The sequence below is a fragment of the Centroberyx gerrardi genome, chromosome 20 (assembly GCF_048128805.1).
Source record: "Centroberyx gerrardi isolate f3 chromosome 20, fCenGer3.hap1.cur.20231027, whole genome shotgun sequence".
Taxonomy (NCBI): Eukaryota; Metazoa; Chordata; class Actinopteri; order Beryciformes; family Berycidae; genus Centroberyx; species Centroberyx gerrardi.
The window spans coordinates 11274676-11300513 of record NC_136016.1 but is presented as its reverse complement, the minus strand read 5'-3'; the positions used below and the strand labels follow the sequence as shown (position 1 = coordinate 11300513).

The 25838-nt window shown below is 44.4% G+C and overlaps 2 protein-coding genes across 3 annotated transcripts in view; one reads left to right on the top strand and one right to left on the bottom strand.

The window, feature by feature from the left end:
- The first annotated feature begins 549 nt into the window (after positions 1-549).
- LOC139913772 (PDZ domain-containing protein 7) lies at positions 550-10926 on the top strand. The gene is made up of 16 exons (XM_071901900.2): positions 550-712; positions 1180-1317; positions 1460-1634; positions 1894-2070; positions 2238-2385; positions 4005-4065; positions 4330-4501; positions 5262-5461; positions 5921-6076; positions 6300-6415; positions 6893-6984; positions 7902-7993; positions 8107-8178; positions 8449-9069; positions 9305-9405; positions 9618-10926. Exons 1-16 carry the CDS (start codon positions 550-552, stop codon positions 9759-9761), a joined length of 2628 nt encoding a protein of 875 aa, XP_071758001.1. The 3' UTR covers positions 9762-10926.
- A 100-nt stretch (positions 10927-11026) lies between these two features.
- LOC139913756 (leucine zipper putative tumor suppressor 2 homolog) overlaps positions 11027-25838 on the bottom strand; it is a 29990-nt gene continuing 15178 nt past the window's right edge. For both annotated transcript variants that reach the window (XM_071901883.2, XM_078290833.1), the window contains exons 3-7: positions 17084-17629; positions 16177-16770; positions 15859-15981; positions 15195-15341; positions 11027-13924 (exon numbers count right to left, since the gene is read on the bottom strand). In XM_071901883.2, coding sequence (XP_071757984.1) covers positions 13217-13924; positions 15195-15341; positions 15859-15981; positions 16177-16770; positions 17084-17602 — 2091 coding nt within the window. In that variant the 5' untranslated portion in view covers positions 17603-17629 and the 3' untranslated portion in view covers positions 11027-13216. The remainder of the gene's footprint in view (positions 13925-15194; positions 15342-15858; positions 15982-16176; positions 16771-17083; positions 17630-25838) is intronic.

Genomic DNA, 25838 nt, shown 5'->3' with positions numbered 1-25838 from the left:
AACAAACACGTTTAGTAACCTTTCTACTAATATTCTTGAACGTGAATTGCTTTGCAGAGAATTTAGAATAGTAGATCTGCACCCTTAAAACATTCTAATGAGAGCCTTTTGTGTTAAAGCCTCGCTATATTGTTTTACTGGATGTGCCTTACTCACACACCGGGACAGAACTTGATATGTTTATTGTCCTTTGAGATCTAGACAGGTGAGTGAGATGCAACATGGGCAGGAATGGACCAAAGTGTGACTCCAAAGAGGCAGAGAGTCAGCCATCATGTCACAAAGCAATCTGCACCGGTGAGTTAGATTATTCTGCCATTTTCACCTGAAGAGACAAGAGTACAAACTGCTACAAAATACCGGATTTGTACTGCTACTTACAATGCATGTGCTTTTTAATTGCATTGTGATTACTCAGTTTTGTCCACTTTTGCGAGCTGAGAAAAAGCTTCAGGATCCCCTTCCTTCTGCTGTTTGCTACTGTAGGCTCCTCCATCCGGCGTTGAGCCCCTGGTGGAGTGCGTGTGAAAGGGGACCCTGCCTGCGGCCATGGCTCACTCGTCAGACCCGTCCCGCAGGGAGACGACCCCCGGGACCCAGGGGTCACACACGGCTACACGCAACCTCTTACGGAAGAAGGAGCAGCGGCGGCGCGGAATCCGATCCTCCTCACCCATGGGCAGGGTCATCCTCATCAACTCTCCCGTGGATGGTAAGGAGGAGTTGGGATGGTGGCTTGTACAGAGCATGTGGCAATCCACTGTGGCCTAAAGACTGCTTTGTTTTTCATATCGTCTTTCAGACAACGAATTATGTGTATCGCCTTTTACAGTTTAGAGCTAGACTCGTTAGGTAAAGAAGGTACAGGCAAGTTAAGACAAATTAAGTAGGATGCTCTGACATCATACATCAATATTGCCCTATTCTGCGCATTTGTTCTAAACTGTCAAATATAGCAGAGAATCAAATTCATCAGCATTTGTAGTATCCTCATCCAAGGAGGCAATTGTCTTTTCCTTCAGTAAGGTGGAAGAATCAGACATCACTTGCTAATTATGGCACAGGAATTTCCCCCCGAGATAAGCAACCTGTTATGGCTTATTGTCTGACATACAAACCATGTGACATTATTAGATACATTTAAACTGAATGTTAGTACACCTACCCTGGTCTTGTCAGGTGGAGATGACAGTGAGGACATCCATACGATCACAGTGGATAAGAGTGTGGATGGAAGGCTGGGCTTCAGCGTGCGTGGAGGCTCTGAACACGGCCTTAGTATCTTTGTCAGTAAGGTGGAGGATGACAGTACAGCAGGTAAGCGCTTTATAAGGCATTGTTACAATATCTTTTCTATTGTTACAATTTTTTTTTTAACTACTTGATGCTATGATATGAGATGTGATCGCTCTACAACTTTTCTATGTTTGTCTGTGTGTGTGTGTGTGTGTGCTTACAGAGCAAGCAGGCCTGCTTGTGGGTGATAAGCTGGTGGAGGTGAATGGCGTGAGCCTGGAGAGCATCACCATGAGCAGCGCTGTCAAGGTCCTGACGGGGAACAACAGGCTGAGGATGGTGGTGAGGCGCGTCGGCAAAGTTCCCGGCATCCGCTACTCCAAGGAGAAGACCACCTGGTGAGACAGAACAAGCCTTATTGAAATTAGTTGAGTTGTATCACATAACAGATTTGAATTCATATATATTTGATGAACTGTTCTTTTTTTTTTCTGCAATGTGCATACGTCTTCCTGTATACTTGTGCAGAAATGGAAGCGCATGCAGAATTTTATACATTCAAATTACACCAATTAACATTTGATTAGACAATTGGAATAATCTCCTACCTCACTGTTTTAACACGATATTCAATAACCTGTGCTGTGTGTTTTTCAGGGTGGACCTGATACACAGACGCATGGTGGTGGAGGAGAGCGGCCGGACGCCCTCGGAGACGAGCTCAGGCAGCGGTCTCCAAAGGATCGTCCACCTCTACACCACCTCAGACGACTACTGCCTGGGCTTCAACATCCGCGGGGGCAAGGAGTTTGGTCTGGGCATCTATGTCTCCAAGTAGGTACTTCTGTAGAAAGTAAGAGGCATGATAACTAATATGGAATGTCTGTGGGATATACATGTAAAAAACGCTGTTACATTTGTTACTGGCCCAACCAGAGGAAAAACATTCAGCCTCTAAATCCTCCCTGCTGTTAATCTTGTCTCCTGTTTCATTGTGTCAGACTGGATCCTGGCGGTCTGGCTGAACTGAATGGAATCAAGATGGGGGACCAGATCCTGGCTGCCAATGGAGTGAGCTTTGAGGACATCAGCCACAGCAATGCAGTGGAGGTGCTGAAGAGCCACACACACGTCATGCTGACCATCAAGGTGAGGAGGGTGATGTGCAACCTTTGACCTTCCATATCCTGCACTGCAGCATGCAATGTCTGTTCATTATGAATTCATGACAGATACCATAAAAGATAAGAGACACCATAGAAATGAACCAAAAATAAAACCCCACATACTTAAAGTGCATAACCATACTCTTGTTTTCTATGTCTGTAATATCAGGTCAAAGCAGTGTGGGTTTTAACACTCTCCATCTTATGCATTGCCTTGAAAAGAGACACTTCAAGACAAACATCTTATTTCTTTTAACCAAAAACACCAGACTGAAGAGACTTTTAAAGTCGCAAGGAAACGGCGTTTCGATGGTGTCTTGCTTCTGTAATTCAGCATATTTCTGGTTGAAATAGGATGTTGGGGCAGGACATCATATGGAAAGGGACCGTTCAAAAGTGTTCAGAAGTTCAAAAATGCTTTGTGCATAATCTTGGATTGTCACAAATTCTAAAACCATGGTGTCTTAGGAAAAGGAAACAGGGTTTTCAGGGGTGAACCCCCCAAAATGCACCATCGTACCATGTTGCCACTGGTATCACTTTGAAAGCTGTGAAGTTGCAGGTTTTATATGATGGGAGAGGCGGAAGGGGGGTTGTTTAAAAAGCTGTGATGATATTATTGGTAGGAATTTTTATGTATGTCTACTGGTAAGCCACAACGTAACCACTAAAAATACACTGTTTTCCAGTAAGTAAAGGTAATGGGATTTTGATATGAAATATCAGAAAATATTCATCCATTGTTAACTAGGTGACATTATGATAAGGAGAACTAGACAACATAGTGTAATAAACAATAGTTTTCCATTTTGTTATGACTAACAAGGGAGCCTTCATCTTATACAACATTATTACTATAGGCTGAGCTGTCTGAGTTGAGTGTGGGGATGTCTGGTGTTGGATTCAGTGTTAATGACGGGCTGAAGAGGGTGTATCACATTCCATAATGACCCTTTGTATTTGGTCCGCGCTGTAATAAGAAAGCATGTTTGTGCTTTCATTACTGCTTCAGTTAAGTGATCTTACATGCATCAACTTACTGACCTGCTTTTTTATCCCTCTTTCTTTCTCTTTCTCACACACATAGACCAAATACAAACGTATACAACTTCACATCTGCCGCGCTGCTACACACTCGGGAGAGTAACGCTTGTGTGGCAGGGCAGACAGCTGGCATGCAGTCGTAAAATTCCTCGCTCACTTTACTTGTCGGAGCTTGGGTTTCGCGCTGTGAAAAATAGCCAGGCCGTGTGCATTATTCACCAGGCAGCTGGGATCAGGTGCTGATCAAAGCATAGCAGCCGTGTTTTGTGCGAGTTTTGTTCTTGGATCCTTCACTTTGCCCTCCTTCCCCTACGGAAAGGGAAACACTGAAACTGAGACGTTTAGTAGAACTAGAAAGCACCCCAACTATCAAAGGTAAGATGTTACACAGAAAGTCAAGAAGAGAATTTTATTTCTCAGTGAGGAGGAAGAGGAAGAGGTGTATGGTTTTGGGTCGCTCCGTGGTTCTAGGGTTACTCTTTATCAAATATAGCGATCCCATAAAAGTTTCAAGGTCTACTGTAACACATTTGCATATCTGTGGCCATATCTTTGCAGGAAGCAGGACGATACCCTGCCTATAAGGAGATGGTGGCAGAATACAGATGGCTCAATAAGCGTATGTATCTGCTTTTTGTCTCAGGTGTCAACGCCAGTGTTTCATTATCTAGAAAGCTGCAAGCCTGTAGTTATTTTAGATTGAAGTGTGTGTGTGTTTAAGTGTGTTTCTGTATGTGTGTGTACGTATATTTCCATGTGTGAAGATTTCAATGTATGCATGCATAGGTAAGCCTCTATGTGTGAACTTACATGGTACTCAGTGATATATATATATATATAGATGATTATCTCTTCTAATAGTACAGTATGTGTCCTTCCTCAGTGGCCAATGGTACCCAGAAATCTTCCTCCCAGGGTTCAGACTCCTCAGCCTCCTCTCTGTCCTCTGGGACTCCGGTCAGCTCTCTGAGCGGCCTGTCCCAGGTCATGTTCCCCCCCAGCCTGCCGTTCGGCTCGGACATGGTGGACGTCTGCATCTCCACTGAGGACCAGAGGTCAGCGTCAGCTCAATTCACTTCACTTTCATTTTCCCACATGTAGGCAATGCATCTTGCAGCAGTAGTAACCGAAACTCGACCTGGACAGAATAGTACAGTTTTACTAGCTTCAAGTTTTTTAATTGTTTCAAACACCAATTTATATCCATCAAATTGTGTCCAGGCACACAGAGAATTTATATAATTTGTCAGAGGCAGCATGTGTAAGAGATTAGAGCCGACCTGCTCATGGTAGTTCACTTTTTTCAAACAGTTACAGTACAAATAACTTCTAAAGTTGTAGTGTGGGTATTTGAGGGAAAATGCTGCTGCTCTTTAAAAAAAAAATGTCAAAGGACCTTTATTTGTTCTCATGGTCTTTTATTAGTTTAGTATTTTTCCTAAGGAGCTGGTTTCAAAGACAAGGATGACACTTTATCTTACAATAAAAGGTCAGTGAAGATGTAAATGTAGTCTTGGACTAAACTTAATCCATGTCTGTGAGTTCTTGTTTTGCCATAATTTAGAGTTTATTTTGTCTTTAAAGACTCTTGAAGTGGCTGATAAGTAAAATAAATTCATCCTCAAATAGTCCAAGTATTTTCAAACTATTTTCAAATAAGTCAAGTTTATTTGACTTGACCTGACTTGATCACTGTTACAGTTTCAACCGATATCCCTCAACGTTAGACCCTCAACTGAGGACAGGGAAAAGCTACCACAAAAACCTCATTAGGAAATATATATGTATATATATATATTTTTTTTTTTTTTCCAGGTATGAGTCAGAGCGTACTGAAACTGCCATCCAGACAGACACCAGCCGCAGCCTGGGAGCCGTCACTCTGCTCAAAGACACTGTGATCCGCGGGGAGGAGGGCAGGGGGAGGAGAGAATCCCCCAAGACCGCCGTGCTGCTGGCTCTCAGCAGGCCCAGCCGACCCATCAGCAGGTCACAGAGCCAAGTCACTGTAGCAGGTGAGGGAAGCTAAAGTTCGTAAGAGGAGGATGGAATGGTTGAACCTTGCAGGCTAATGTGATCTTCAATATTATCCTCTGATTGTCTAAACTTTCTGCGCTCATTATATTGTCCTGTATAGCAAACCACACCCATCTGAAACCTATGTAGGACTAAAACTATATAGATAAATACATAAAAAGTATTGCAAATGCAGTTTGACCCAGGTCTGGTGTTAACTGCAAGCCATCGTCAAAGTTATTGACAAAGTTAACAGGTATACCAGATATGTGTAAGGCATGAAAACCTGGCTACAGATTAAGTAAAGTCATCTTTACCATCTCAAACCACTGTATAATGAGATTGAAGAACATTTTTCATCTTCTATCCAAGGAGTATTTAGAGGGTATTTTCCATAAATTTTAGGGAAAATGATGGCGATGATCTGCTGATGACCTGCTGTTCTTATCCCACTGTAGAGATCAATCAGAAGAAAGAGAAGAAGCAGCAGAAAGAGAAGGACACAGAGGAAAAGAGCACCCTGCAGCGCTCCAAGACCTTTGTCAGCTCTCTGTTCAAGAGGGGCACCTCCAGGGGGCGCTCCAAGTCCCTGTCCAGACTGGAGGCTAGCAGAGGTAGCGCGTTTTTTGCATCCTCAAATTAATTAAGCCAAACTCTTCATTGGAGGGATGCAAAATTCCTGCAGACGAGAGTTGTGACAGCAAGTTAAAATGTTAGCTCTATTCTGGGCAATTACACCATTGAAACTATGGCTTTCACTGTATTGTATTGTAACTATGGTCCAGTAGACATACATCATATGACCCAGCACTGACTCCCCCCTAATGTTGCCAGAAGGCGGAAGGCGGCCCAGCATGATGCCAGATCCAGAGATGCTTGGCGTGGTGGAGGGCATGGCCCGCAGGCTGCTGACTGAGGAAGAGGTGGCTGCTGTGATGAAGACCTGCCGGAGGGTAAGCAGCTTGGCCCGCAGCTGAGGAGAGACTCGGTTTGGACATTGTAGTTTTCAGATGCAGCAATGCAGTCCTATTTTATGGCTGTTTCTAAGTAAGTTTCTGTTTAGCTGCTGGTAATCTTATGGAAGGAATTGTTACATTGTGCATACTTGGAGTGACTTTTAGAGAAGTGGTAGCAACATGATAGACCTAGTAAACATAGTAGGACCCGGCCAAATTCATTCTGTCACTGGCTTTCGGCTGTCCCATGAAGGATTACTGTTTCAATTTGCATTCTTTCTGTACTCCTTTTCACACTTTTGTAATGATTGAACATGTTTTTCTACCCTCTTTTTTGTCAGATACAATTCCTTCAAGGCATATGTCACATTTCGATTCACATTACAGCTCTCATGAAAGCAACTCTATGGCTTTTATTTTAGCAGTTATTATCAAGCGTCTGCTAAATCGCTGCCATTACCCTTGCTCCTGCAGTATGTGGCAGAGCGTTCAGTGGAGAACTTGGTGCGCCAGCTGCTGTCTGTGCTGGACAGACCGGAGAAGCTTCTGCTGCTGAGGGAGGTCAGGTAAGGACCGGGAGGAAAAGCAAAGGGGAAGATGGTTAATTAGCTACTTACCCACAACCAGGCTTGGGGCTAAGTGGGGCTTTCCAAGGCCTGACTTGATACATAGACTGATGTAGTGGTGAATACAAAGCTGGGTAAACCATGACCTCCAATTCATCATCATAAGGCAAGCAACCACAAATGTAAACAAAAACCAATCATATTTTCAGAAAAGCATGAATTCATACATTTTCCTTCATATACATATTTTAACATACTGTAGCTTACATCAATTTGATACTACATTATAAAGATTTACTTGTCATCCTGAAAAATTGGGTAAACTCTATTCAGAAAATAAAAATGTGGGCAAACGGAGGTGTGTTTTAGGTGTTTACCCTCCACTATAACTACTCACACAATGTAACATTTGGTGGGAGCAAGGAGCTGAACCCAGCAATTTTGCACCTCAAATGTTATCAGCAAACTATGTTTCTCTCAAAATACCAAATTCAGAATGTTTGGACAGTCAGTGAAAAACCGGAGGGGGCTGTGTTCAATCCCAGCATACCTGTCAAAGTATCTGTGAGCAAGATACTTAACCTACTTGCTCCAGGGCCGCTGTAACCTGGCTGACCCTGCACCCCAACCAGAGGGAGAAAAGAGAATTAGTGGATGCAATAAAGCAAATAAAACAATGGTTTTTGGGGGGGCATGTGTAAATCCAGCTTGAGTTGTGTGTGAAAGGGGCAGCTGGTAGTGGGGAAACAGTGGCATTACAAATACTGGCCAGTACGGGATTAAGGATTTGTCGGGATAATCACCTCAAATCCAAATATTCCATGATAAGACATTTAGGACTAATTAAGAAAAGTGCTGTAACCTAATCACAGTGAGGGAAATGACTCACTGTTTCATTCTGTTGTCTCGTTCCTCAGAATGCTGGTTCCTCCTTCTGACCTGAGTGCATTCAACGACATGGTGACCTCTTTTGAAGTGGAGGCTTACGATATCCTCAAGTATCGTTCACGTACGTATGATCAATTCTGAATGTGTAGAGTATCCAAGCCTCGTCAAAATGGGCATGTTTTATACCGCACATGGTGAATTTGTTTCAATATTCTTCTCATCTCTGTATTTTAGTCAGTACTCCTCCTCTTCGCTCTCCCACGTCTGGACGAGCACCCAAACGACACCTCATCACTCCCATCCCAGGTCAGGTTGGCAGCTTCCACCTCCACTACAAAACTGCTTTATTCTGCTGTAGTTTGAAATTATACAGCTTGCTTTAATATGTAATTTGTTGCTGATCTGAAGTTTTCTGAGCCCAAGAGGCTGGCAGTTTGTTACTAAACGGGGGTTGATATGCTTTTAAATTGTTGTTTCTCAAATATTTTGCCCGGAATCTATTGCTAACCCCAGAGTCTAAGTTTTATGTACAGTGCATCAAAAAAGGTACTAATACAACATGTGTGCCCTATCCAGACTACAGGGGAGGCTTTGAGCTCCACCACACTGAGGAGGTGGAGAAGGAGAGCCACCTACTGGAGGAGCTGGAGAAGCTCCGTCTGTCTGGGCCGCGGTCGACCGGGGAGAGGCCCCACACCTCCAGAGCCTTCACCCCCCTGCTGGACATACCGGTGGACGGATACAACACCGCATCCAGAGACCTCAGACCCCCCTCTGCCAGCCCCATGCTGCCCAACTGGCTGCTGGCCCACCACGCCGACTCGCGCGCTCCTCTTCGAACGGACATCGGCACGATCCGCTCCATCCACTTTGACGAGGTGTCACTGCGCTCGGCTTCGGACAAGGGAGACACGACCTCAGAGAGGGGAAGGTCCCCGTTTAAAAATGGGCACTCCAAAAGCAAAAAGGAGAAGAGCGGGGAGAGGAGTAAAGACAGTGTGTTCACGCTGCAGAGTGGCCCTCGCAGGAGTCGACCCTTGTTGTCGCAGGTGTTTGGTTCGAGGTCAAACCAGCAAGTGGGGAGTGAGCAGATGAACGGCCATCAGGCTTCCTCTGTGAATGGACTCAATGGCACTGACCCGGTCCAGGAGTATGAGCTCAAAACTGTCAGCATCTCCAAGACCAAACAGTCTCTAGGTAAATGTGTTTGATTGTGTCTGATTTGATTTCTGAGCAGTCAAAAGTCATATAAACAATGCACAATGCAGTTTTATTTTGTATTTTGCCTAAAATCAATACTTAAATGGGTGGATGTGTTTGATACTTCATTCAAGTAGGAAGGTAAAATTTTCATATGTACGTATGTACACAAATAAGTTCAGACTGCCCACTTCCACTCAAACAAGCCCATCTTGTTGTTTTGACGCTCCAGGCATCAGTATATCTGGTGGGATGGAGTCCAAGGTTCAGCCAGTGGTGAAGATAGAGAAGATCTTCCCTGGAGGAGCCGCCTCCACCTGTGAAGTCCTCAAGGTAACATGACAGCCATTACCCTTTACACACACAATATGTTGAGAAACAGAGCTAGGGATAATGTGTGCATTTTTGTGTGTGTGTCCATGTCCCTGTGTATGTGTTTGCATGCACAGACACATGGACATATTTGCATGTTCTTGTTTTGTCTGTTTATGTGTGTTTGTACTTCAACTGACTTCCAACCCTTCCCTATCACTCTGTACCCCCAGGCTGGATTTGAACTGGTGTCTGTGGACGGCGTGTCCCTGCAAGGAGTTACCCATCCCCATGCTGTTGACATCATCCGAAAAGCCTTCAGCAACAAGGCCAAAGACCCCATGGTGTTCATGGTCAAAGTCCCCAAAAACCCTTGAAAGGAGACTGAACCTTTAGCAGCTAATGGAAACTGAGAAGCTCAGTATGAATTTGGATGAATTCCCAAAGTTTAGCAGCCACTGGGATTAACACAGAGACAGCAACAGGACACCAGACACCAGAGAGTGGAGCAGCAGACTCTGATCTGTTCTGGGGTCGGTTGTGTAATTTTGCCATTAATGTTAAAGTTAGGAATGGAGAATAGAAGGGAGACAAGGAAGCTGGTCACTATTCAGCGCTCAAGAGCAACTTTTGTGCTAAAGAGCACAGCAGAAGGCGATGCTGGCCATTACTCTTCCCTATAGGGCTGTATATCCCACACAGACATGAGATGTGGAGTCATACTGTATGGGTGACTCCAGGAGGATCAAGCAAATGAAGACGGTGAATGTACTAGAGGTAAAACACACTCCAACTAAAGGAAATGTGTTCTGAAATGTGTGTCTGAAATCCTGAAAAAAAGGCTGATGCTTGCCCTGATGTTTCGCTGTATCACAACCGAAGAGCCAATGCTTGTTAAGCTCATCATTTTCTTTTTACATTTTATGTAGTATTAACATCCATGTTTAACACGCTTAATAATACAAAATATATTATGTAGACATTTCATGGATCCGCAGTGCATCCTACTGCTCCTGAATTTTTTAATGTGCAGGCTGACAAACTGCAAACTGTAACCTGAGTGCCTTCGAAACCCCTGTAGACTGAACATATAAAATAGTCTGACGCCATGTGGCAAGGTGGCTTGAAAACAAGGATTTTTTTGACCTGAAGAGGGCAGACTTTAGCTGTTTAGACACACTTCTGCAATCCGCAACTAATGAGGCATATTAACTTGACATGACTTTGCCGTTTTTCACAGCCTTGTATGTCAAACCGCACCATAGAACTGAAAATATCAATGCGATGAGTACTGTAGAATAAATTATCCAAGTTGCCATGGGAGAGAATGACCAGCCAGCCCAGATAAAACTGTTACACCATGGCCTGGGTGAATACTAGATTCAGATTGGCTGGAGGGTGTGTGTTATTTTCACTTAAACAAGGTGTATCTGACAAAAATAAAGTGCAACTCATTCTTATTTTTCCAACAGCTCAATGTCCCAAAGCCAAAATAACATGAAAAAGCACTGCAGTGTATACAATTTGGTGCAATAATTCAATTAAGGGAGAAAATACAATCATTACAAGACTTGTTAACTAGGGAACTAATTTGTATGGAGGTGGAACATTGGTTAGAAAATCACGCACAGTTATTAATTTGTCTTTGTTTTTATTAAAAACATAGTAAGTTGGTTCAAGAAATTTACAGCATGAAAATATACATTTAATGTCTTCATACAAATACTGTGGATTATAAAATTATACTGGGGAACCAGGACAAGCATTCACACATACATTAATATACAGGCATTGTACTGTAGGAGCAAAATACAATGTGCGACATTGCTTTGGTCTATTCACAGTGGCTATATTTTTTTTTGAGATGGAAGAAATCTGTTATACTTCACCATGTATTATTTTTCAGTAGGGATATCTACAATGAATGATTAACATTACGTAATCACCAGCAATAGAGGAACATAAAGTGTCTTCTTTTGGAAATGGGTGTGCCTTTGTACTGTACAGGGAAGTAAATACACATGAAACGGATTCCTATACTATAAAGGTTGACAGAAACAACAGTCATGTCATGGTCAAATTAATTTGACTTTACAAAAATGTCAAAACAGCCATCATTCAGTGCATGATCTCCCTCTTATAGCTTTACAAAAAGCACTTCTATGACATTGTGGAATGCAAATCTTAGTAACACAAAACCAAAACATACAGCAATCCATGCTGCACCACCTCTTAGTGAGGGTAGTAGAAAAGTATTGTCTCTATTATCAGATAGAAGAGCCATTATAGGTGTGCTTTAACATTTTTATTTTATTGTATGTACAATTTCTGTTTAGCTGGAAAAAGAAAGATATTGAATGCAAGTATTGAGCACACACTGATCACAAGGTCTAAGACTTTTGGTTATATGTCATTGTATTTCCATGACTGAGTTTACACTACAGGCCAAGTGACATAATCCAATTTTCTGATCATAGACGATAATTTGACATGGCTGTTCTCACTCACTCACACACACTCACACACACACACACACACACACACAGTTCTATATGTGGCATGGATAATTTCTGTGTCCAGAAAGAGGCATGTTGAAATTGCTTGCATGTGCACTGGATGTCAGCTGGTGCATTCATAAAATACCCCCTTGGTGTTCATGATGCTGACTTGTTTTCAGTTTAATTGTGCCATAAAAGTGATCAAAATGAAATGAAAGCACTATTACTTAGGCGAATGGATGTGTGTCCACTGACTAAATTTTGCCCATTATTTTCCCTTCTGAGGTTAAAAAATTGGATCTGTCCACCAACAAATAGGACCAAACATCAGATTCATATCCGACTTCAGATGCATACAAATCTGATTCTATCTGTTTACAAAGTGAAATCAAATCTGTGCTATATATAATCAGAACATTGGATTTTTTGCACCTCTGTAAATCCAGCCCTCCTTCCTCTTCGCCACTGAATCTGGTATTTTAGGTAATGATATGCCACACAACTTTTTTTTTTTTTTGTCAGGCTATTCTTGTCAGAACTACAGGGCCGCCCACAATGAATGAGGAAGTACAAATTCCTTGGGAATATAAGAGCCCCCTACTGTTTACTTGTTGGCCATTAAGTAATTTACACATAAGCTTGAGTAATTCTGAGAAAACAGCATGAACACAATTCTCTCCTCAACACCCACAGCCCAACCACGTCATTACCACTCCGCTCTGATTCATTCCCCCTTACCATGGTGTATGTGTGATGTTCCACATCTACTGTAAATTGACAACACTGTAGGCTCAGTCTGAATCAGCTGTACTAATGAGAGCTGATTGCCGAGACAGAGTGGGAGTACAGTGCTAAACCCAGCAGGGAAGGTGGAGCCATTACCAACACAGAAGAAGGATACCGAGTAGTTCGGTGAAGTTGCAAATAACAATTCTCCCACTGATGCCTAAGCTTTGGGAAAGGGGGCCGGGAAGCTGATCCCTAGTTAGTGCTAGAGGGAGCGAACACTAATAGACACATTAATGGAGAGGTACAGAGCTGAGATGACCTACTAACGACTAATAGAGGTCACTGGCTTCCAAGTGGAGCTCCTTGGAGACTAGACCAATGAGGCAGAACCAAAGTGTGGCTGATTTTACACTGCAGATCTGCATATTTTGCTCCACATTCGTGATACCAATCTGATCATTTGCCGTCTCAACATGAATAAAACACAGACTCAGGTGTTTCCATTTAGACAGCAGTTAATAGATCAGATCTGTGCCACGTAGGTGAAAATAAAATCGGATTTTAGCTGACAGTAGTGCAAATCCACAGATGGAGAGATAAAAGGGTCAAATTTCAGTGGCGGCGATCTCGTCGAAGTTGATCTCGTTGCCGCTGCCCTCGTCCTCCTCTCTGCTCTCCAGTTCCTGACTGAGCTCCCGCAGAAGCTGCTCCAGCTCTCGGTTCCTGCGGTACATCTGCACATAGTTCTGCTGCAGCTGCTTCTGGTAGTGGATAACCTTGTCCTTCTCCTCCTGCCACACCCTGCGCTCCTCCTCAAAGCTACCTGTTTGCTCCTCGGCCCGCTGCCGCTCGAAGGCCAGCTCGGCCCTCATCCTGTCCATCTGCAGCCTCATGTTCTGCAGGGCCTCGCTGCCGCCCTGCCGCTGGGCCTTCGCCTCATCGCTCTCGTAGGCAAGCAGGTGCTCCTCCGCTTCCTGGAACACCTGACACTGTCGGTTTCCCGGGCCCTGATTGGTCAAAGCTTCTCTGAGATGGGACAACTCTTCCTCCAGGCGTCCCACCTTCTCTCGTAGGAGCTCCGCTTCGCTCTTGCGGCGCTGGAGCTCGTTCTCGCACACCTCCAGCTCCAGGGTGCGCGTACGGCTCATGCCGTGGGCCTCCTGGAGCAGAACCTGGCTGTTTGTCAGCTCGCCACGAGCCTCTCTCAGTTGACTCCGCAGGGAAACGATCTCTCCCACGCGCTGGGCTAACTCTCCCTGCACTTCCTTCAGCTGCTGCTTCAGCAAGGAGATTTCCCCTGACTTCTGACAAACCTGGGTGGGGGGAGGAACAGTCACATTCAGGATGCATATTCAGTTCAATTATTCAAAACCTTCATTGTCTATAAAGGTAGACACATTTTTGGTGCACAGGCTCATAAATAATAGAAGTAAAATACATTAAAAAAAAATATTTGAGGTTTAGAGGTAGTTAAAAACTGCAACTGAATAATTTGTTTGATCGTATTTGAGTTCTCACAATTCAGTTCTGTTATGGAAGGGGTTTGCATGTTGTTTTTGCTTGTCAGCAGGAGCCTGTGACAACAGACAGATGACTGAAGGAGGTGTGAAGTGACACAACCCACATATCATGCCCTGTGGCCTATGAAAGGACAACAACAGTCATCTCAGTGGGATCAAAACTTTCTGACTGATGTGCAGTTTCTTTAAACTTGTAGAATCAATTTCCTCTGTGGTAGGAAAATTAAATATTGTTCTTAAGAGTGGGGGGGATCCATTTCATTATTGATCTGTGTCTGGACATTACAAAGACACAGAGGCAGGCAGCCAGCTCATTCCTTTGTTCTACGTGACTGATGATGCTGCCAGCTTGTGCCAGACTCTTGCCTGCACGTACCAAGCCTGGGGCAACATCTCATCCTGAGCTTGTTTGCCTGGCTGCACACCTGCCATCGTACAAACAATACACACTTAGATTGCCTATCATACTGTGGTGAGGGCTACAGCTCAAAGAGAAGCCTCCGAACCTATTAACACCACACTGTACCCACAATGCAACACAATCCACAAGAAACCTAGATAGACTAAGGTTACATTCTGTCAGTCAATGCTTCCCTATCTCACTGTTGCATCAATGTGAGATGAATTGTAAAAAAAGCATTAATCATCATTTTCCAGATGCATTTCCTTTTAATTAAGAAAGAACTTATTATTAATAAATATATTATGGACCTACTTCCGTCAAAGTCAGCTTGACAAATGTTATTCAACATTATGTTCTGCCCTCCATTAAGGCCATGGTATAATATAAGCTGCTCCTGAGGCAGTGTAAATGAGTGATATTGCTTTAGGGAGGGACAGGAAATGGCAAATGGGTCAGAATCAATATGAATGGCACTTTGGGCTAAAAGATGCAAAACAAAAAGACGCTGTTGGTCATAAATGTTTGGTAAACCGCCCATAATTACATCACAGTGTTGTCCCTTAGTGGCCATTAGTATCTTTTGCAGAATAAAATGTCATGAGTAATGGGCCTCTGACTGAATACCTCTTCTGCCCTGCGTTAGTATCTTGTGCTGCTCACCTCCCACTTGGTCTCCTCCAGGCGGGGCCCGAGCTGGATCTTCTCATGCTCATAGGAGGTGCAGCGCTCCTCTAGCTGCTCCCTCTCCTGCAGGAGCTGAGCAAAGTCCTCCTGCAGCTTCTTCTTCTCCTGCTGGAGCTGATATACCTGCAGCCATGAGACAGATATACACACAGTGACAGCCATGTTAACTTAACGTGAAACTTCCATTGCGTGTATGCGTAAATAAAGGCCGGTCTCCAGTAAAAAACATCGCAGAATGACCAAAAAGGGGTCTAAATTCATCTAATATTTATAGCCTAAAATATCATTAAAATAACTAAAACATCACAAGTATATCACCAAAAGCTGACGTCGCTTGTAGTAGAGCACACTGACATGTTTATCTTGTTGCCATAGATAAAAGTACTGGTGCAAAAGCCTTGAAACTGATTATGCAAATATACTATAACTCTACTGCTTGGATTGCTATACAGCATTGCTCCTGATTGTTAGCAATACATGACAAAGAGGTTTTTTTGTTTCATTCAGTTTTAATGCATTGATGCTTTGTTTGCAAGACTGATGACCAGTATATTCTGGGAGGCTTTTTAGTTGTAGAGAAAGGGCAGCAACATGGCACACATAGTACAACCTGACCAAACTCTTTGTCAGTGTCTCTGACCTGCAGTTGAAGCACCTGCTGGGCACGCTGGGCCTTCTGTGAGGCTGTCTGCATCCTGGTGGCACAGCTCTGCCTCAGCTCCTCCAGCTCCAGCTCACAGCGCTTCTGCTTCTCTTCGTAAACCTGCAAGGGGAGAGGAGGCAAAGAGGTCAAAGCTCCAATCTGGGATCAGATAAATATACAAAACGATAGTGCTGTCACTGAAACATGAGTTTAGAGACATTTTCATTCTCAAATTCTAGGACAGAGCTTGATACACGTATTAACAGTATGTGAAGCTTTGATTGTAGCTGGAGTCATTCTGTGCTATCCACCAACCTGACAAATTGCGGCTTCATTATCATCCAGGTTGTCTCTGAGTTGCTGCAGCTCCATCTCTCTCTCCCTCAGCTTGTCCTCCAAGTCCCTCACCACCCCCTCATAGCCCTCCACGGGGGCAGGGGAGCGCTCGCTGGACCCGCTATCTGACAGCGGCTGCCCTCGCCCGCCCAGCGACCCAGAGCCCGTACTCTTACTGGAAGACGAGCGGCCGCTGTCTGAGTTGGAGTGTACGTGCCCGTTGACCGGCGGAGCGCTCTTCATGGGCTCCAGGTGGCCACCGGAGGCCTCTGCCGACGCCAGACCGTAGCCCGCGTTGCTGTAGGGCGGCAGGCTGGATAGAGAGTTACGGCCAGAGTCGGACAGGGAGCAGGACTGGCTGCTACTGCCGCCGTTACGCCCCCCGCTGTAGGAGCTGCGTTTCTCGGAGCAGGAGGGCGACGCCTCTCTGTGGGTGGGGCTGAGCAGGTTCAGGTTGTTTTGGCTTTCTGATAGGCTGGCGCCATGGCGAGGGGACAGATACTGCATGGAGGTCCGGCTCTTGGGAATGACAGGTTTGAAGGCAGTGGGCCGCAGCACTGTTTTCTCCATGTTCTGGAGGGAGGATACAGGATGAGAGGCAGGAAGTCATGGATATTCAGCAAGTAGATGTGACAGAAGATTTGATTCATGTCCACTCAAAGCATTAATGTGCCAGAGAGTTGATGTCACTTCAAAATGACAATGACAGAATGATTTACTAGGTCACACTGGCCGGCTAATTGTGCCCCACAGCGAAAAATGATGATTCACTCAAAACAGGAAGGTCATATTTAAAGTAATTTATTCACCATTTTAAGTTCCTGGGGTATTTGTTTAACACACATTTAATTACACTAAATTTGAAATAATTGATTCAAAGACTCACCTTCTCAAGTTTCCCTGACACAGGGACCAGTTTGGGAGGGGGTCCTCCCATGTTCCCATTCAGCCCCAATGCTTCTTTAGTCTCGTCTGCATCACTCCCTGGGCTGGTAGGTGTCACATGGTTGTCATTCCAGTCACCTACATAGTCCTCATTAAGATAGGTATAGTTTCCATTCCCGCACTCCTTCTCCATGGTCCTGCCGGAGGTTGCGGCGGTCTGCCTCTTGACTGGAGTGTGGCTCTGCAGGAGGGGGTCCAGGGGGGAATTGGAGCCCAGACAGGTGGTGCCTTGTGTGGGCCGTCGGATCCTGGCTCCCAGTTCAACGCCAGAGCGGTGGTCCTGGTAGGCACCGGGGCGGGTGGCGATGAGGCTGCTGACGGAGCCCATGGGGTCCAGAGAGGAGGACGTTGTGGTGGCGGCGGGAGAGCGAGGGCCGGAGGGGTGTCGCCCGCGGGCTCCTCCACCGAGGCCTGGGTTGTGGTGCTCAGCAGTGACGGGCAGAGCCTGAACCAGGGCCATGGCGGCAGCTCAGTGGGGCCACTCGCTCTGACAGAGAAAAGGAAAAAACAGTGTCAGAAAGACTATGTTTAACACATCTTAAAAAAATTAAACTATAAAAATTTACATATATTTCATTTTCATCATGTCTAGCGAGTAAAAATATTGCTAGAAATGGCATGTTATGCTTCCTGATGCTGGCAAGGTCAGGTTCACTCTTGATAAGACTCTTGACAGGTGGTATTACAATCTCCACCAGAGGGTGCTTTCCAGGAATTTTCCAAGCCCAAGACCATACAGAGACTCAATAACAAGAGGCAAAACAGAGATGACATACAGTAGATTGAAGCATACCGATATCCTACAAGACCAGCCCGGCCCACACACAGAGTGAACGAGGACAGGCCATTCATTGAGCCCATTCAAGCAGCACAAACTGGGCTTGAGGCTTTCTGCTTGCAAGGCATGAGGCAGCAGAAGCAAAGGGTCTCTTTTCATCTGAGAGATGTAAAATGGCTCCTGACATGCTGGCTTTTTTCCTGACAGCAACAAAGGCTACTGTCTCCATACATCTTATCAGCCTCAGGAGTAACCATTAAGTTAACAACTGTGGAAAATACCTCAAAAGAGAAACACACAGAAAAGGGCCAGGTTCACCTCTCACTGGTGTAATACTGTAACAGCTAGCATTAAAATGTTGCTGAGTAAATTTAACAATAAACAAATGTATAGCTGTGAGAAAATGTATGATATAGCAATGTAGATGGCACAAGAACTCACTCACACACACACACACACACACACACACACACACACACACACACACACACACACACACACACAGAGGAATCCACAAAACCATAATAGTATGGTTAGCCATAAACAGACTATGATATCATCTATTTGTCCCATGGATGGTGAATTGTTCAGTGTTGAGTGGAGAACAATGGCAAACAGGACGCATGATGATGAGGTCACGGTCTGCTGACAACAACAGGACATTAGAGCCAACAGTGCTTAAATGCATCATCATGGTGAGTCACAGAACATGAGGATATCCGAGTGACGGGTGTGTCCTGTTTCTGAGAGTTTCAGATTCTCTAGCAAGTCTCAAAGTTATATGAGTGAAGGAGTCAGGCAAAGCGTTCCAAGTCTGCAATTCCCACTAGGTGTACACAGGATCAATAATGCAGTATAGGCAATGCAAATTTGCAGTTTGTTGGTGCAACCCTGCTGTGTAGGATCAAATCCAACCAGAACTTTCCCTTTTGTGCATTTCACCTACTTTGTAACCCTCTCAACCGTCCTGTTATCACAACAAAGATAGAAAAGAGAAATGGGCTGTCCACTATCGAAGGTGATGAATAAGGTGAAAGAATGGCCGGTAGTGGGCCTGCTGGCCAGCCTCATTACGAGTCTCCACCAGCCTGGCACCAGTAGGGGCCATGGCGGCCATGCCAAGTCATTTGCCAACGTGCCAAGTGGACTGACAGCCTACTAGGCTACTACTGAGATTTAGCTGTGATTACCAGACTTTAATTAGCACACTCAAAATCAGTCTGATCCCTACTTATAGACTCATAATAACCCACAAAGACAGAAAAATCTGGTACTGCAATATGTTAATATGATATGCTCTCAACAGTGTGAAAACACAAGCAAAAGAAATTGACATGTATTCTATCACATATAAAAGGACATTTTGGTCATAATCTATATTGCAGCAGGCAATTATAAAGTTGAACTGGACAGTAATCTCTCTCTTTCTATATGGTGTTACTTTTTTTAAACAGCATGCTTTCTGTCATAAAGGTAGTAGAGTTTTAACTAAAGAATTAAATAATTCAGCGCAACAAAACACTTCAGAGAATCAAACTACCTGCCTTGAGCTCGTAATGGTAGTTAAACACAACACTGAGAATATTATATCAGTTAGATTTTCTCACTGTGTCGTGGGATAGACTGAAATTGAGACATGAAATTCTATGTCTTCTCAACTCATTCAATTATTGTAGTTTGAAATGCGTGTCAGTTTGCCTGAATGAAGCAAAAGTCAACCTTGACAGGCAGAATTAATCACAATCCAAATGAACAGAGCCGGTAGGATGAATCTTAAGTGATTTCTCTAGGCACTGAGAAAAGGTAATTAATCCATGATAATATTTATTACACACAATCCTTTCTGAACGGCATGGAAAGAGGCTGACTAAGCCAAGAGCCCTCGGTTAATTTTTATCACATATTTACAACCCTATATCAAACTAGAAACATACAACAAGGTTCAAGGAATCTTGTGATCCGTCTCAACATAGAAAACCTTGTTAGTAAACTTTGCATACTCAAAATGTAATTTGTTAGGGATTTCATGTAGACATTCATGGTTTCTTACATAAACAATAGGTCTGAACTGGCTTCCATGGGTCATTAGATCTTGGACTGTGCCATAGCTCCTAAAGAACTATACAAACTTTTGATTCAAGTGAAAAATCTACAAGATGGGAGTTATGGGGTTTTTGTGGCAGATGAGAATTCCTCACCCCAAAGGTCCACACAGAATCAAGAGTATCTGTGAATCTCAACCTACACCTTCTCACTAACAGAATGTTTGGAAGTCCTGCCCTTTCAGATGCATTCCTCATGCCACTGTTATTGGTCAGGGGGAGTCCAGTTGTTGCCCTCTAACTTCCAGATAAGTGAATAAGCTCTAATCCCTCTGGACTCAAGATGACTGAAACTATGCAGGGACTTAACTAGGAGAAGCAGAGGGGTCTCAAACATTTTTTTAAAGCCCCCTTGGTGTATGTGCAGTCCCCGTTTCCCGTTGTTGTCATGGTGATCGGGGCCTCAACCATTAGAAGAAAGTGGGGTGGGGGGGGGGGGGGGGGGTGGGTCAGAGGGCTGACAGAGAGGGCAGGACACCTCCTTAGCATCTTAAAGCCTTTGGACTCCAATGGAGAACATGAGAGCCAACCTTTCTATAGCTCTGACAATCTCCCATACGCTCCGGGTTGGCCTGGTATAAGATAAATGGATATTAGCAACCAATGGCCGCAAGGGTATTTGGTGAAATGATCCATGCCCACTATGCGGAGTCGGGAGGATAATATTCCTACAGTGTGATATGCAAGTAAAATCCAAAAAAGAAAATACAATTACAATTCAATAATAGCCATTTGATCAAAAATCTGTTTTTTACCACACCTATCCATAACAAATGTGCAAGTAATGTCATCTAAATTTAAAACTGAATTAGGTTGTAACTTCTGCAGTCTCAGCTGACTGCGGCTGTGAGTGAAAGCATTCTGTGAGCAGACTGTTTTTGTCTGGGAAAGCCCTTGAAGGTTTTAATGCCCCTCGGTGTAGCAGCAGCCAGACGGAGTCGGTCAGTCACTCCTCCGGCTGGAGGAATGTGCGGGCACAGAAGCTAATGAGCGTTTAGCCTAAACACGGGCAGAAAGGCCGCTGGTCAGTGGATTTAGTCCTAACACCAGTGTTGGCATTCACTGTTGGACAGGCAGACTTAAAGCCATTGTTTTTCTGATCTCATCAATCACATGGCACGGCTGGGGAGAGGAGAGTTAAAGCAATATTTCATTTCTTAGTAGAACATTTTCACTTTTCAGCTGGCACCCTCCCCCACAGAGGCTCAAGAGCAGTCAACCTGCAACATTACCTGCTCTGGGGATCTGCTGCGACCTTCGGCCTTCAGGATTTTATCCCCTGGCTCTCAGCATTGATAATTTATAGAATTTCTCGTATAGATATTAGAACATACAAGAGAAAAAGCACTGGGGGAATCTACAATTGCTGCATCTGCAAAAATTAGATCCTTCTGCATAAAGCTGCACAGATCGAAACCCTACGAACGATAGGCCTCCACATCAGATATGTTGTACATTTGCGTTTGTTGTTTTTGTTTATTACAGACCATGGCACATTTTTGTAGAATGTATGTTTTATTGATATTTTTTACATTGTAGTATATGTTTTACTGAGCTTTTGATAGACTTTCTTCCGTTTTGATAGGAATGCTTTTGATAGATTTTGTTCTGTGGTGAAATGGGAGACATAATAGAGTCCACATGCTGAGATCAATACATATTTCATTTCTTGCTGAGATTTCAGTCTACTAGATCATCAGAGCACACTGGATATGAAATATGAAACAAAGTCTATATTCTGCTCCTAACCACCCTGCTCAGATGGCCGAGTTCATAGACTGACAGTCAGGTCACTCCAATTACAGCAGTGTATTCATCAGGCTTACACACACACACACACAGCCCTTCTGTATGTCTAGATACTTAAATGACCATGAAATACACTGGCATGCAACTTTGCTTCTGACTGCACCCAAAGTATTACGAGCAGAGAAACAAACAGTAAAACAGTATGAAAGCCTTTCCATTTACATAAGTTATCGTATTCCTAATGTGCATGCATACCCCCACCCACCCTCCTACACACCCCCGTACATTTGCATATACATACACACCCCTGCACACACAAACACACACAAATACAAAGATACAGTATACACATTTTACTGACCCAGCGCTATAGACTGCAACGTCACACAAACGTGCTTTGAGACAAACTGAGAGAGCTTGAACTAAATCCCTCTTTGTTAGTACCACACCATAAACACACATCCACAGCCACGGGGGTTAGAGTCTAAAAATACTACCCACACCAGGTGATGTGTCAGGACTGGTAAAAAAGGAAAGCTCTGTTATGCAGGCCCTCATTTGAGTCTGCAGCGCTGAGAGCAATGCCACCTCTGACTCAGGGGAGATGGAGAGAGAGAGAGAGGGAGAGAGACATATACAGAGACGGAGGAAGAAAAGAAGGAGAGGGTGTCTCACTTTTCAGCGGGGAACGTCTGCATGAGCAACTGGGAACAAGCGAGTTTGGAAATCCCCTCCTCCACTCTCCATCTCTCCCTGCCCAATCTTCTGAATCCCACTCTCTCTCCCCCTCCTCCTTCCTCCCATCTCCTTACTCTTCCCCCTCTCTCTCTCTCCGTTTCTACTGCCCGACACCGACATGTGGAAAGTGGAACATAAAGGGAAAGTGTGGCAAAGCTATTTTGGTTACACAGACAACCTACCTTTCCATGGGCAGAGACCTATTGTGCTAAACAGACCTGACAGACACTACTGTCATCATGCCAAATGCTAAGGCTGCCAACTTGCAAATAACTGATTGCACACCACATGTTGCACGGTGTAGAATAAGCCACTTTGATTATAAAGTGGTATATGATGGACTAAGTACAAGTACACAAGTGGCAACCCATATACAAAGGAAATGGTTAAATAAATAGGTATTTCTCATTAAGGCCTAGAGGCTGGATTAAATGATGCACAGAAGGTAGGACATAGTCAATGATTACACTGCACTGAAAGAGAGCAGAGGCCCCCTCTCTCTCTCTCTCTCACACTCTCTCACTCTTACACACATACACACACACTCCTGAAGAAACTTTCCCCAGCTTGTCACTGTCTTTGTTTTTGTTTCAGTGAGCAGTGAGAGAGAAAAGAACCCCCCCAGTGTGATCTATGGAAGAGGACTGGAACATGTCGCTTCCTACTGAGATCCTTTACCTTTCTGTTTTTTAACAGACTGATGGAAACAAAACTCCCAACTATGGCATTTCTGCTATTTTTGCACATTAACATGCAATACACTCGCACAATGCATGACATAAAGGCTATAGCCCCGTAACGACAATTTATTCACACATTTTCATTAAGCAAATAAGTCTTTCGTGGTGAACATGTAATTCCAACATTGAATAAACAGAAATGGATAACATCTATGTTTGCACTTGCCTTGGATGTTCTGTCAGTTAATTCTCAAAGCAATAAAGTCAACTTCCCTTTTCTCCAACGTTCCTCATCCCCAGAGCCCTCTCTCTTATCCCTCTGAGTTTCTTACCCCAGGTTGAGCCCTGCATAGTTACGCCTGTGTCTGGCCAGCTCCTCCTTATTATCCAGTCTCGGCTCCTTCGGGGTCCCAGGTTTAGCCAACACAGACACTCAGTATGTTCCCGTTCTCCTGGACGTTTGGCTCTGTCTCTGAACCAGCCCTCCTGAGGGAAACTTCTCTACCAGAAAAAAATGCAGCTCATTTTCAAGCCAAATGCCGCCAATGTGAATGGGAGCACAGTCCCCTCCCCTTCCTTTCCTCTCCTCTCTCCTGGCCACCCCCCCTCCCCACACAGCCTTCCCTCTCTCTGACAGATACACCTCCTCTCTCCCTGCTCCACTCTCCTTTCACTGCTCTCTCCTCCTCTACCATTTCCTTTGACCAAAGAAACTACACTCGGCAAAGTCTTCTATTGCCTTTGTCAAGCTGTAAAAAAAAAAAAAAAAAGGGGGAGAAAAGAGACAGAAACAGAAAGCCAGGGAGAGGCTAGCTGTCAGTGAAAGACCATTCTGCTGTCCATGCCCAGTTCATGTAGAGAGGTACGGAGAGTGAAAGAAACTGGGATTGCATGAGGATATCGTCTTACTTTAAAAAGCCTAGAGTTCCTCTTGCAACAGAGGCACTTTCTTGATTTCAGCCACTTCGTCTGTCTGAGTCTTCATCCAAGTGCATAAAAGATACACACTAAAGAAGATGTGAGTGAAAAGAATAAGAAATTCGGGAGGCGTCGAGATTCAGCTTACGGCTTAAGCTAATTTCCTTTTAATTTTAGTGGAAGTGTACGGGTGGAACTGCCTGGAAAAAGTGGGAGCTTGAGACTGGAGTCTGGAGAGGGAAAACTATAATCAGACAGAGTATGTAACAGCAGCTTAATGAAGCCTCAGCAGACAGTGCGGTCCCACTTCTCATCCCTTGATCTAAACACGCAGTCACGCGCACACACCAACTTCTCGAAGAAAGAAGGCTGATTACAGAGCCTTATAAGCTTCACGGTGAATTAAGTGGTGAACTTATCAAAGATCAGCATTGCTATTCCTTGAAAGCAAAGCCAAGGGAGGATCATGACATGACAAGAGATAGAGTTGGGTGTACGACAAACTGTACATGTAGTGAGAATTTAATGGTTTTCAAAGCGCAGAACATGCCACTGTATGTTTGTTCAAATTTAACACGGGGGGGGGCTTAACTTCTTACATCTCTATGGATAAATGTATGTTTTCCTCACATTTTTCCTAAAAACTAATCTGTGCCCTGGTCATACTTTGAGTCTTGAACCCCATTAACCTCTTAATACATCCTCTGCTACATTTTCCTTCTAGTCTTATGCAAGGATATTTTGGGTCATTGATCTGTCTATCCAAACACACACAGTCACAGTCTCTACAATCCCAGCTAGCCAGCCGCTGTTTCCAGCAGGTCAGCTTCCAGAAAAGTATTCTCCTGTGACAGTGGCAGCACCCAGCCTTTGCCTTGACCTGTAATCCACCATCTGGCCACAATCATTGAAAGAAAAAGAAAAAAACAACAGGAAGAAATGGTGCAATCAGGGCTCAGCCTCACAGCTGCCTAATGACGAGAGGGGTAAAGTAGGGTACGAGAAGTAGGCTATGCCCTGCCGCCACCACCACACACACACACACAAACACAAAATCTCTCCCTCTCTCTTTCTCTCTCCGTCTCCCTCTCTCCCTGCTTCTGTCTCTCTCTTTCCCTGGTCCTATAACTGGGTCATGCTGGTTAGCACCGAGTTTGTCCTTCAGGCAGCGAGGTGGAAGAGTGGGGAGGGGAGGTAAAGTGAGTTTGGGAGTGGGAGTTCAAGGTCATGCTTGGGCGTGTCTCAATGGTGAGGTCTGGAGAACACCAAATGTAACAAAAGTAAAGTCCCATCCCACCGCAGCCAAAGCAAAAAAAGCCTCTCTCAGCGAGTGTCCGAGGCTGGACGACAAACACCATCAATCAGCCACCCCAAGGCCACCAGCACTGGGATAAAGAGGCAGGCTGCAAATCACCCCCTGACTGCCACCATTAACACAACCTCTTTATGAGCAAGAGGGGGGCCTAACATGACTCAGCCCCTTTAGAAGAGCCTGGTTGATTTACAGGGCAAAACAGCAGAGTAAAGTAACCACTCTGTGGCCTCCTTCCCTCTCTGCTGCTCTACAGGACAGCCAAGGGAAAGCCATAAGGGAAATCAAAGTAAAATGCCAGTTAAAACAAATAATTCCAGTGTGGCTTTCCTGTAATGGTGGGTACATTGGTTTGGTGGTTTTTGGTTTGTCCTCAGTCTCAGGCTTATTATCCTAGAGAGATGCACAAAACATTTGGG

Bases quoted from the DNA above. Each gene is read 5' to 3' on its own strand.
- LOC139913772 (XM_071901900.2), top strand. From the start codon at position 550: ATGGCTCACTCGTCAGACCCGTCCCGCAGGGAGACGACCCCCGGGACC. The intron at 1,635-1,893 runs GTGAGACAGAAC...TGTGTTTTTCAG, and splicing joins TCCAAGGAGAAGACCACCTG to GGTGGACCTGATACACAGAC. The intron at 9,406-9,617 runs GTAACATGACAG...CTGTACCCCCAG, and splicing joins CCACCTGTGAAGTCCTCAAG to GCTGGATTTGAACTGGTGTC.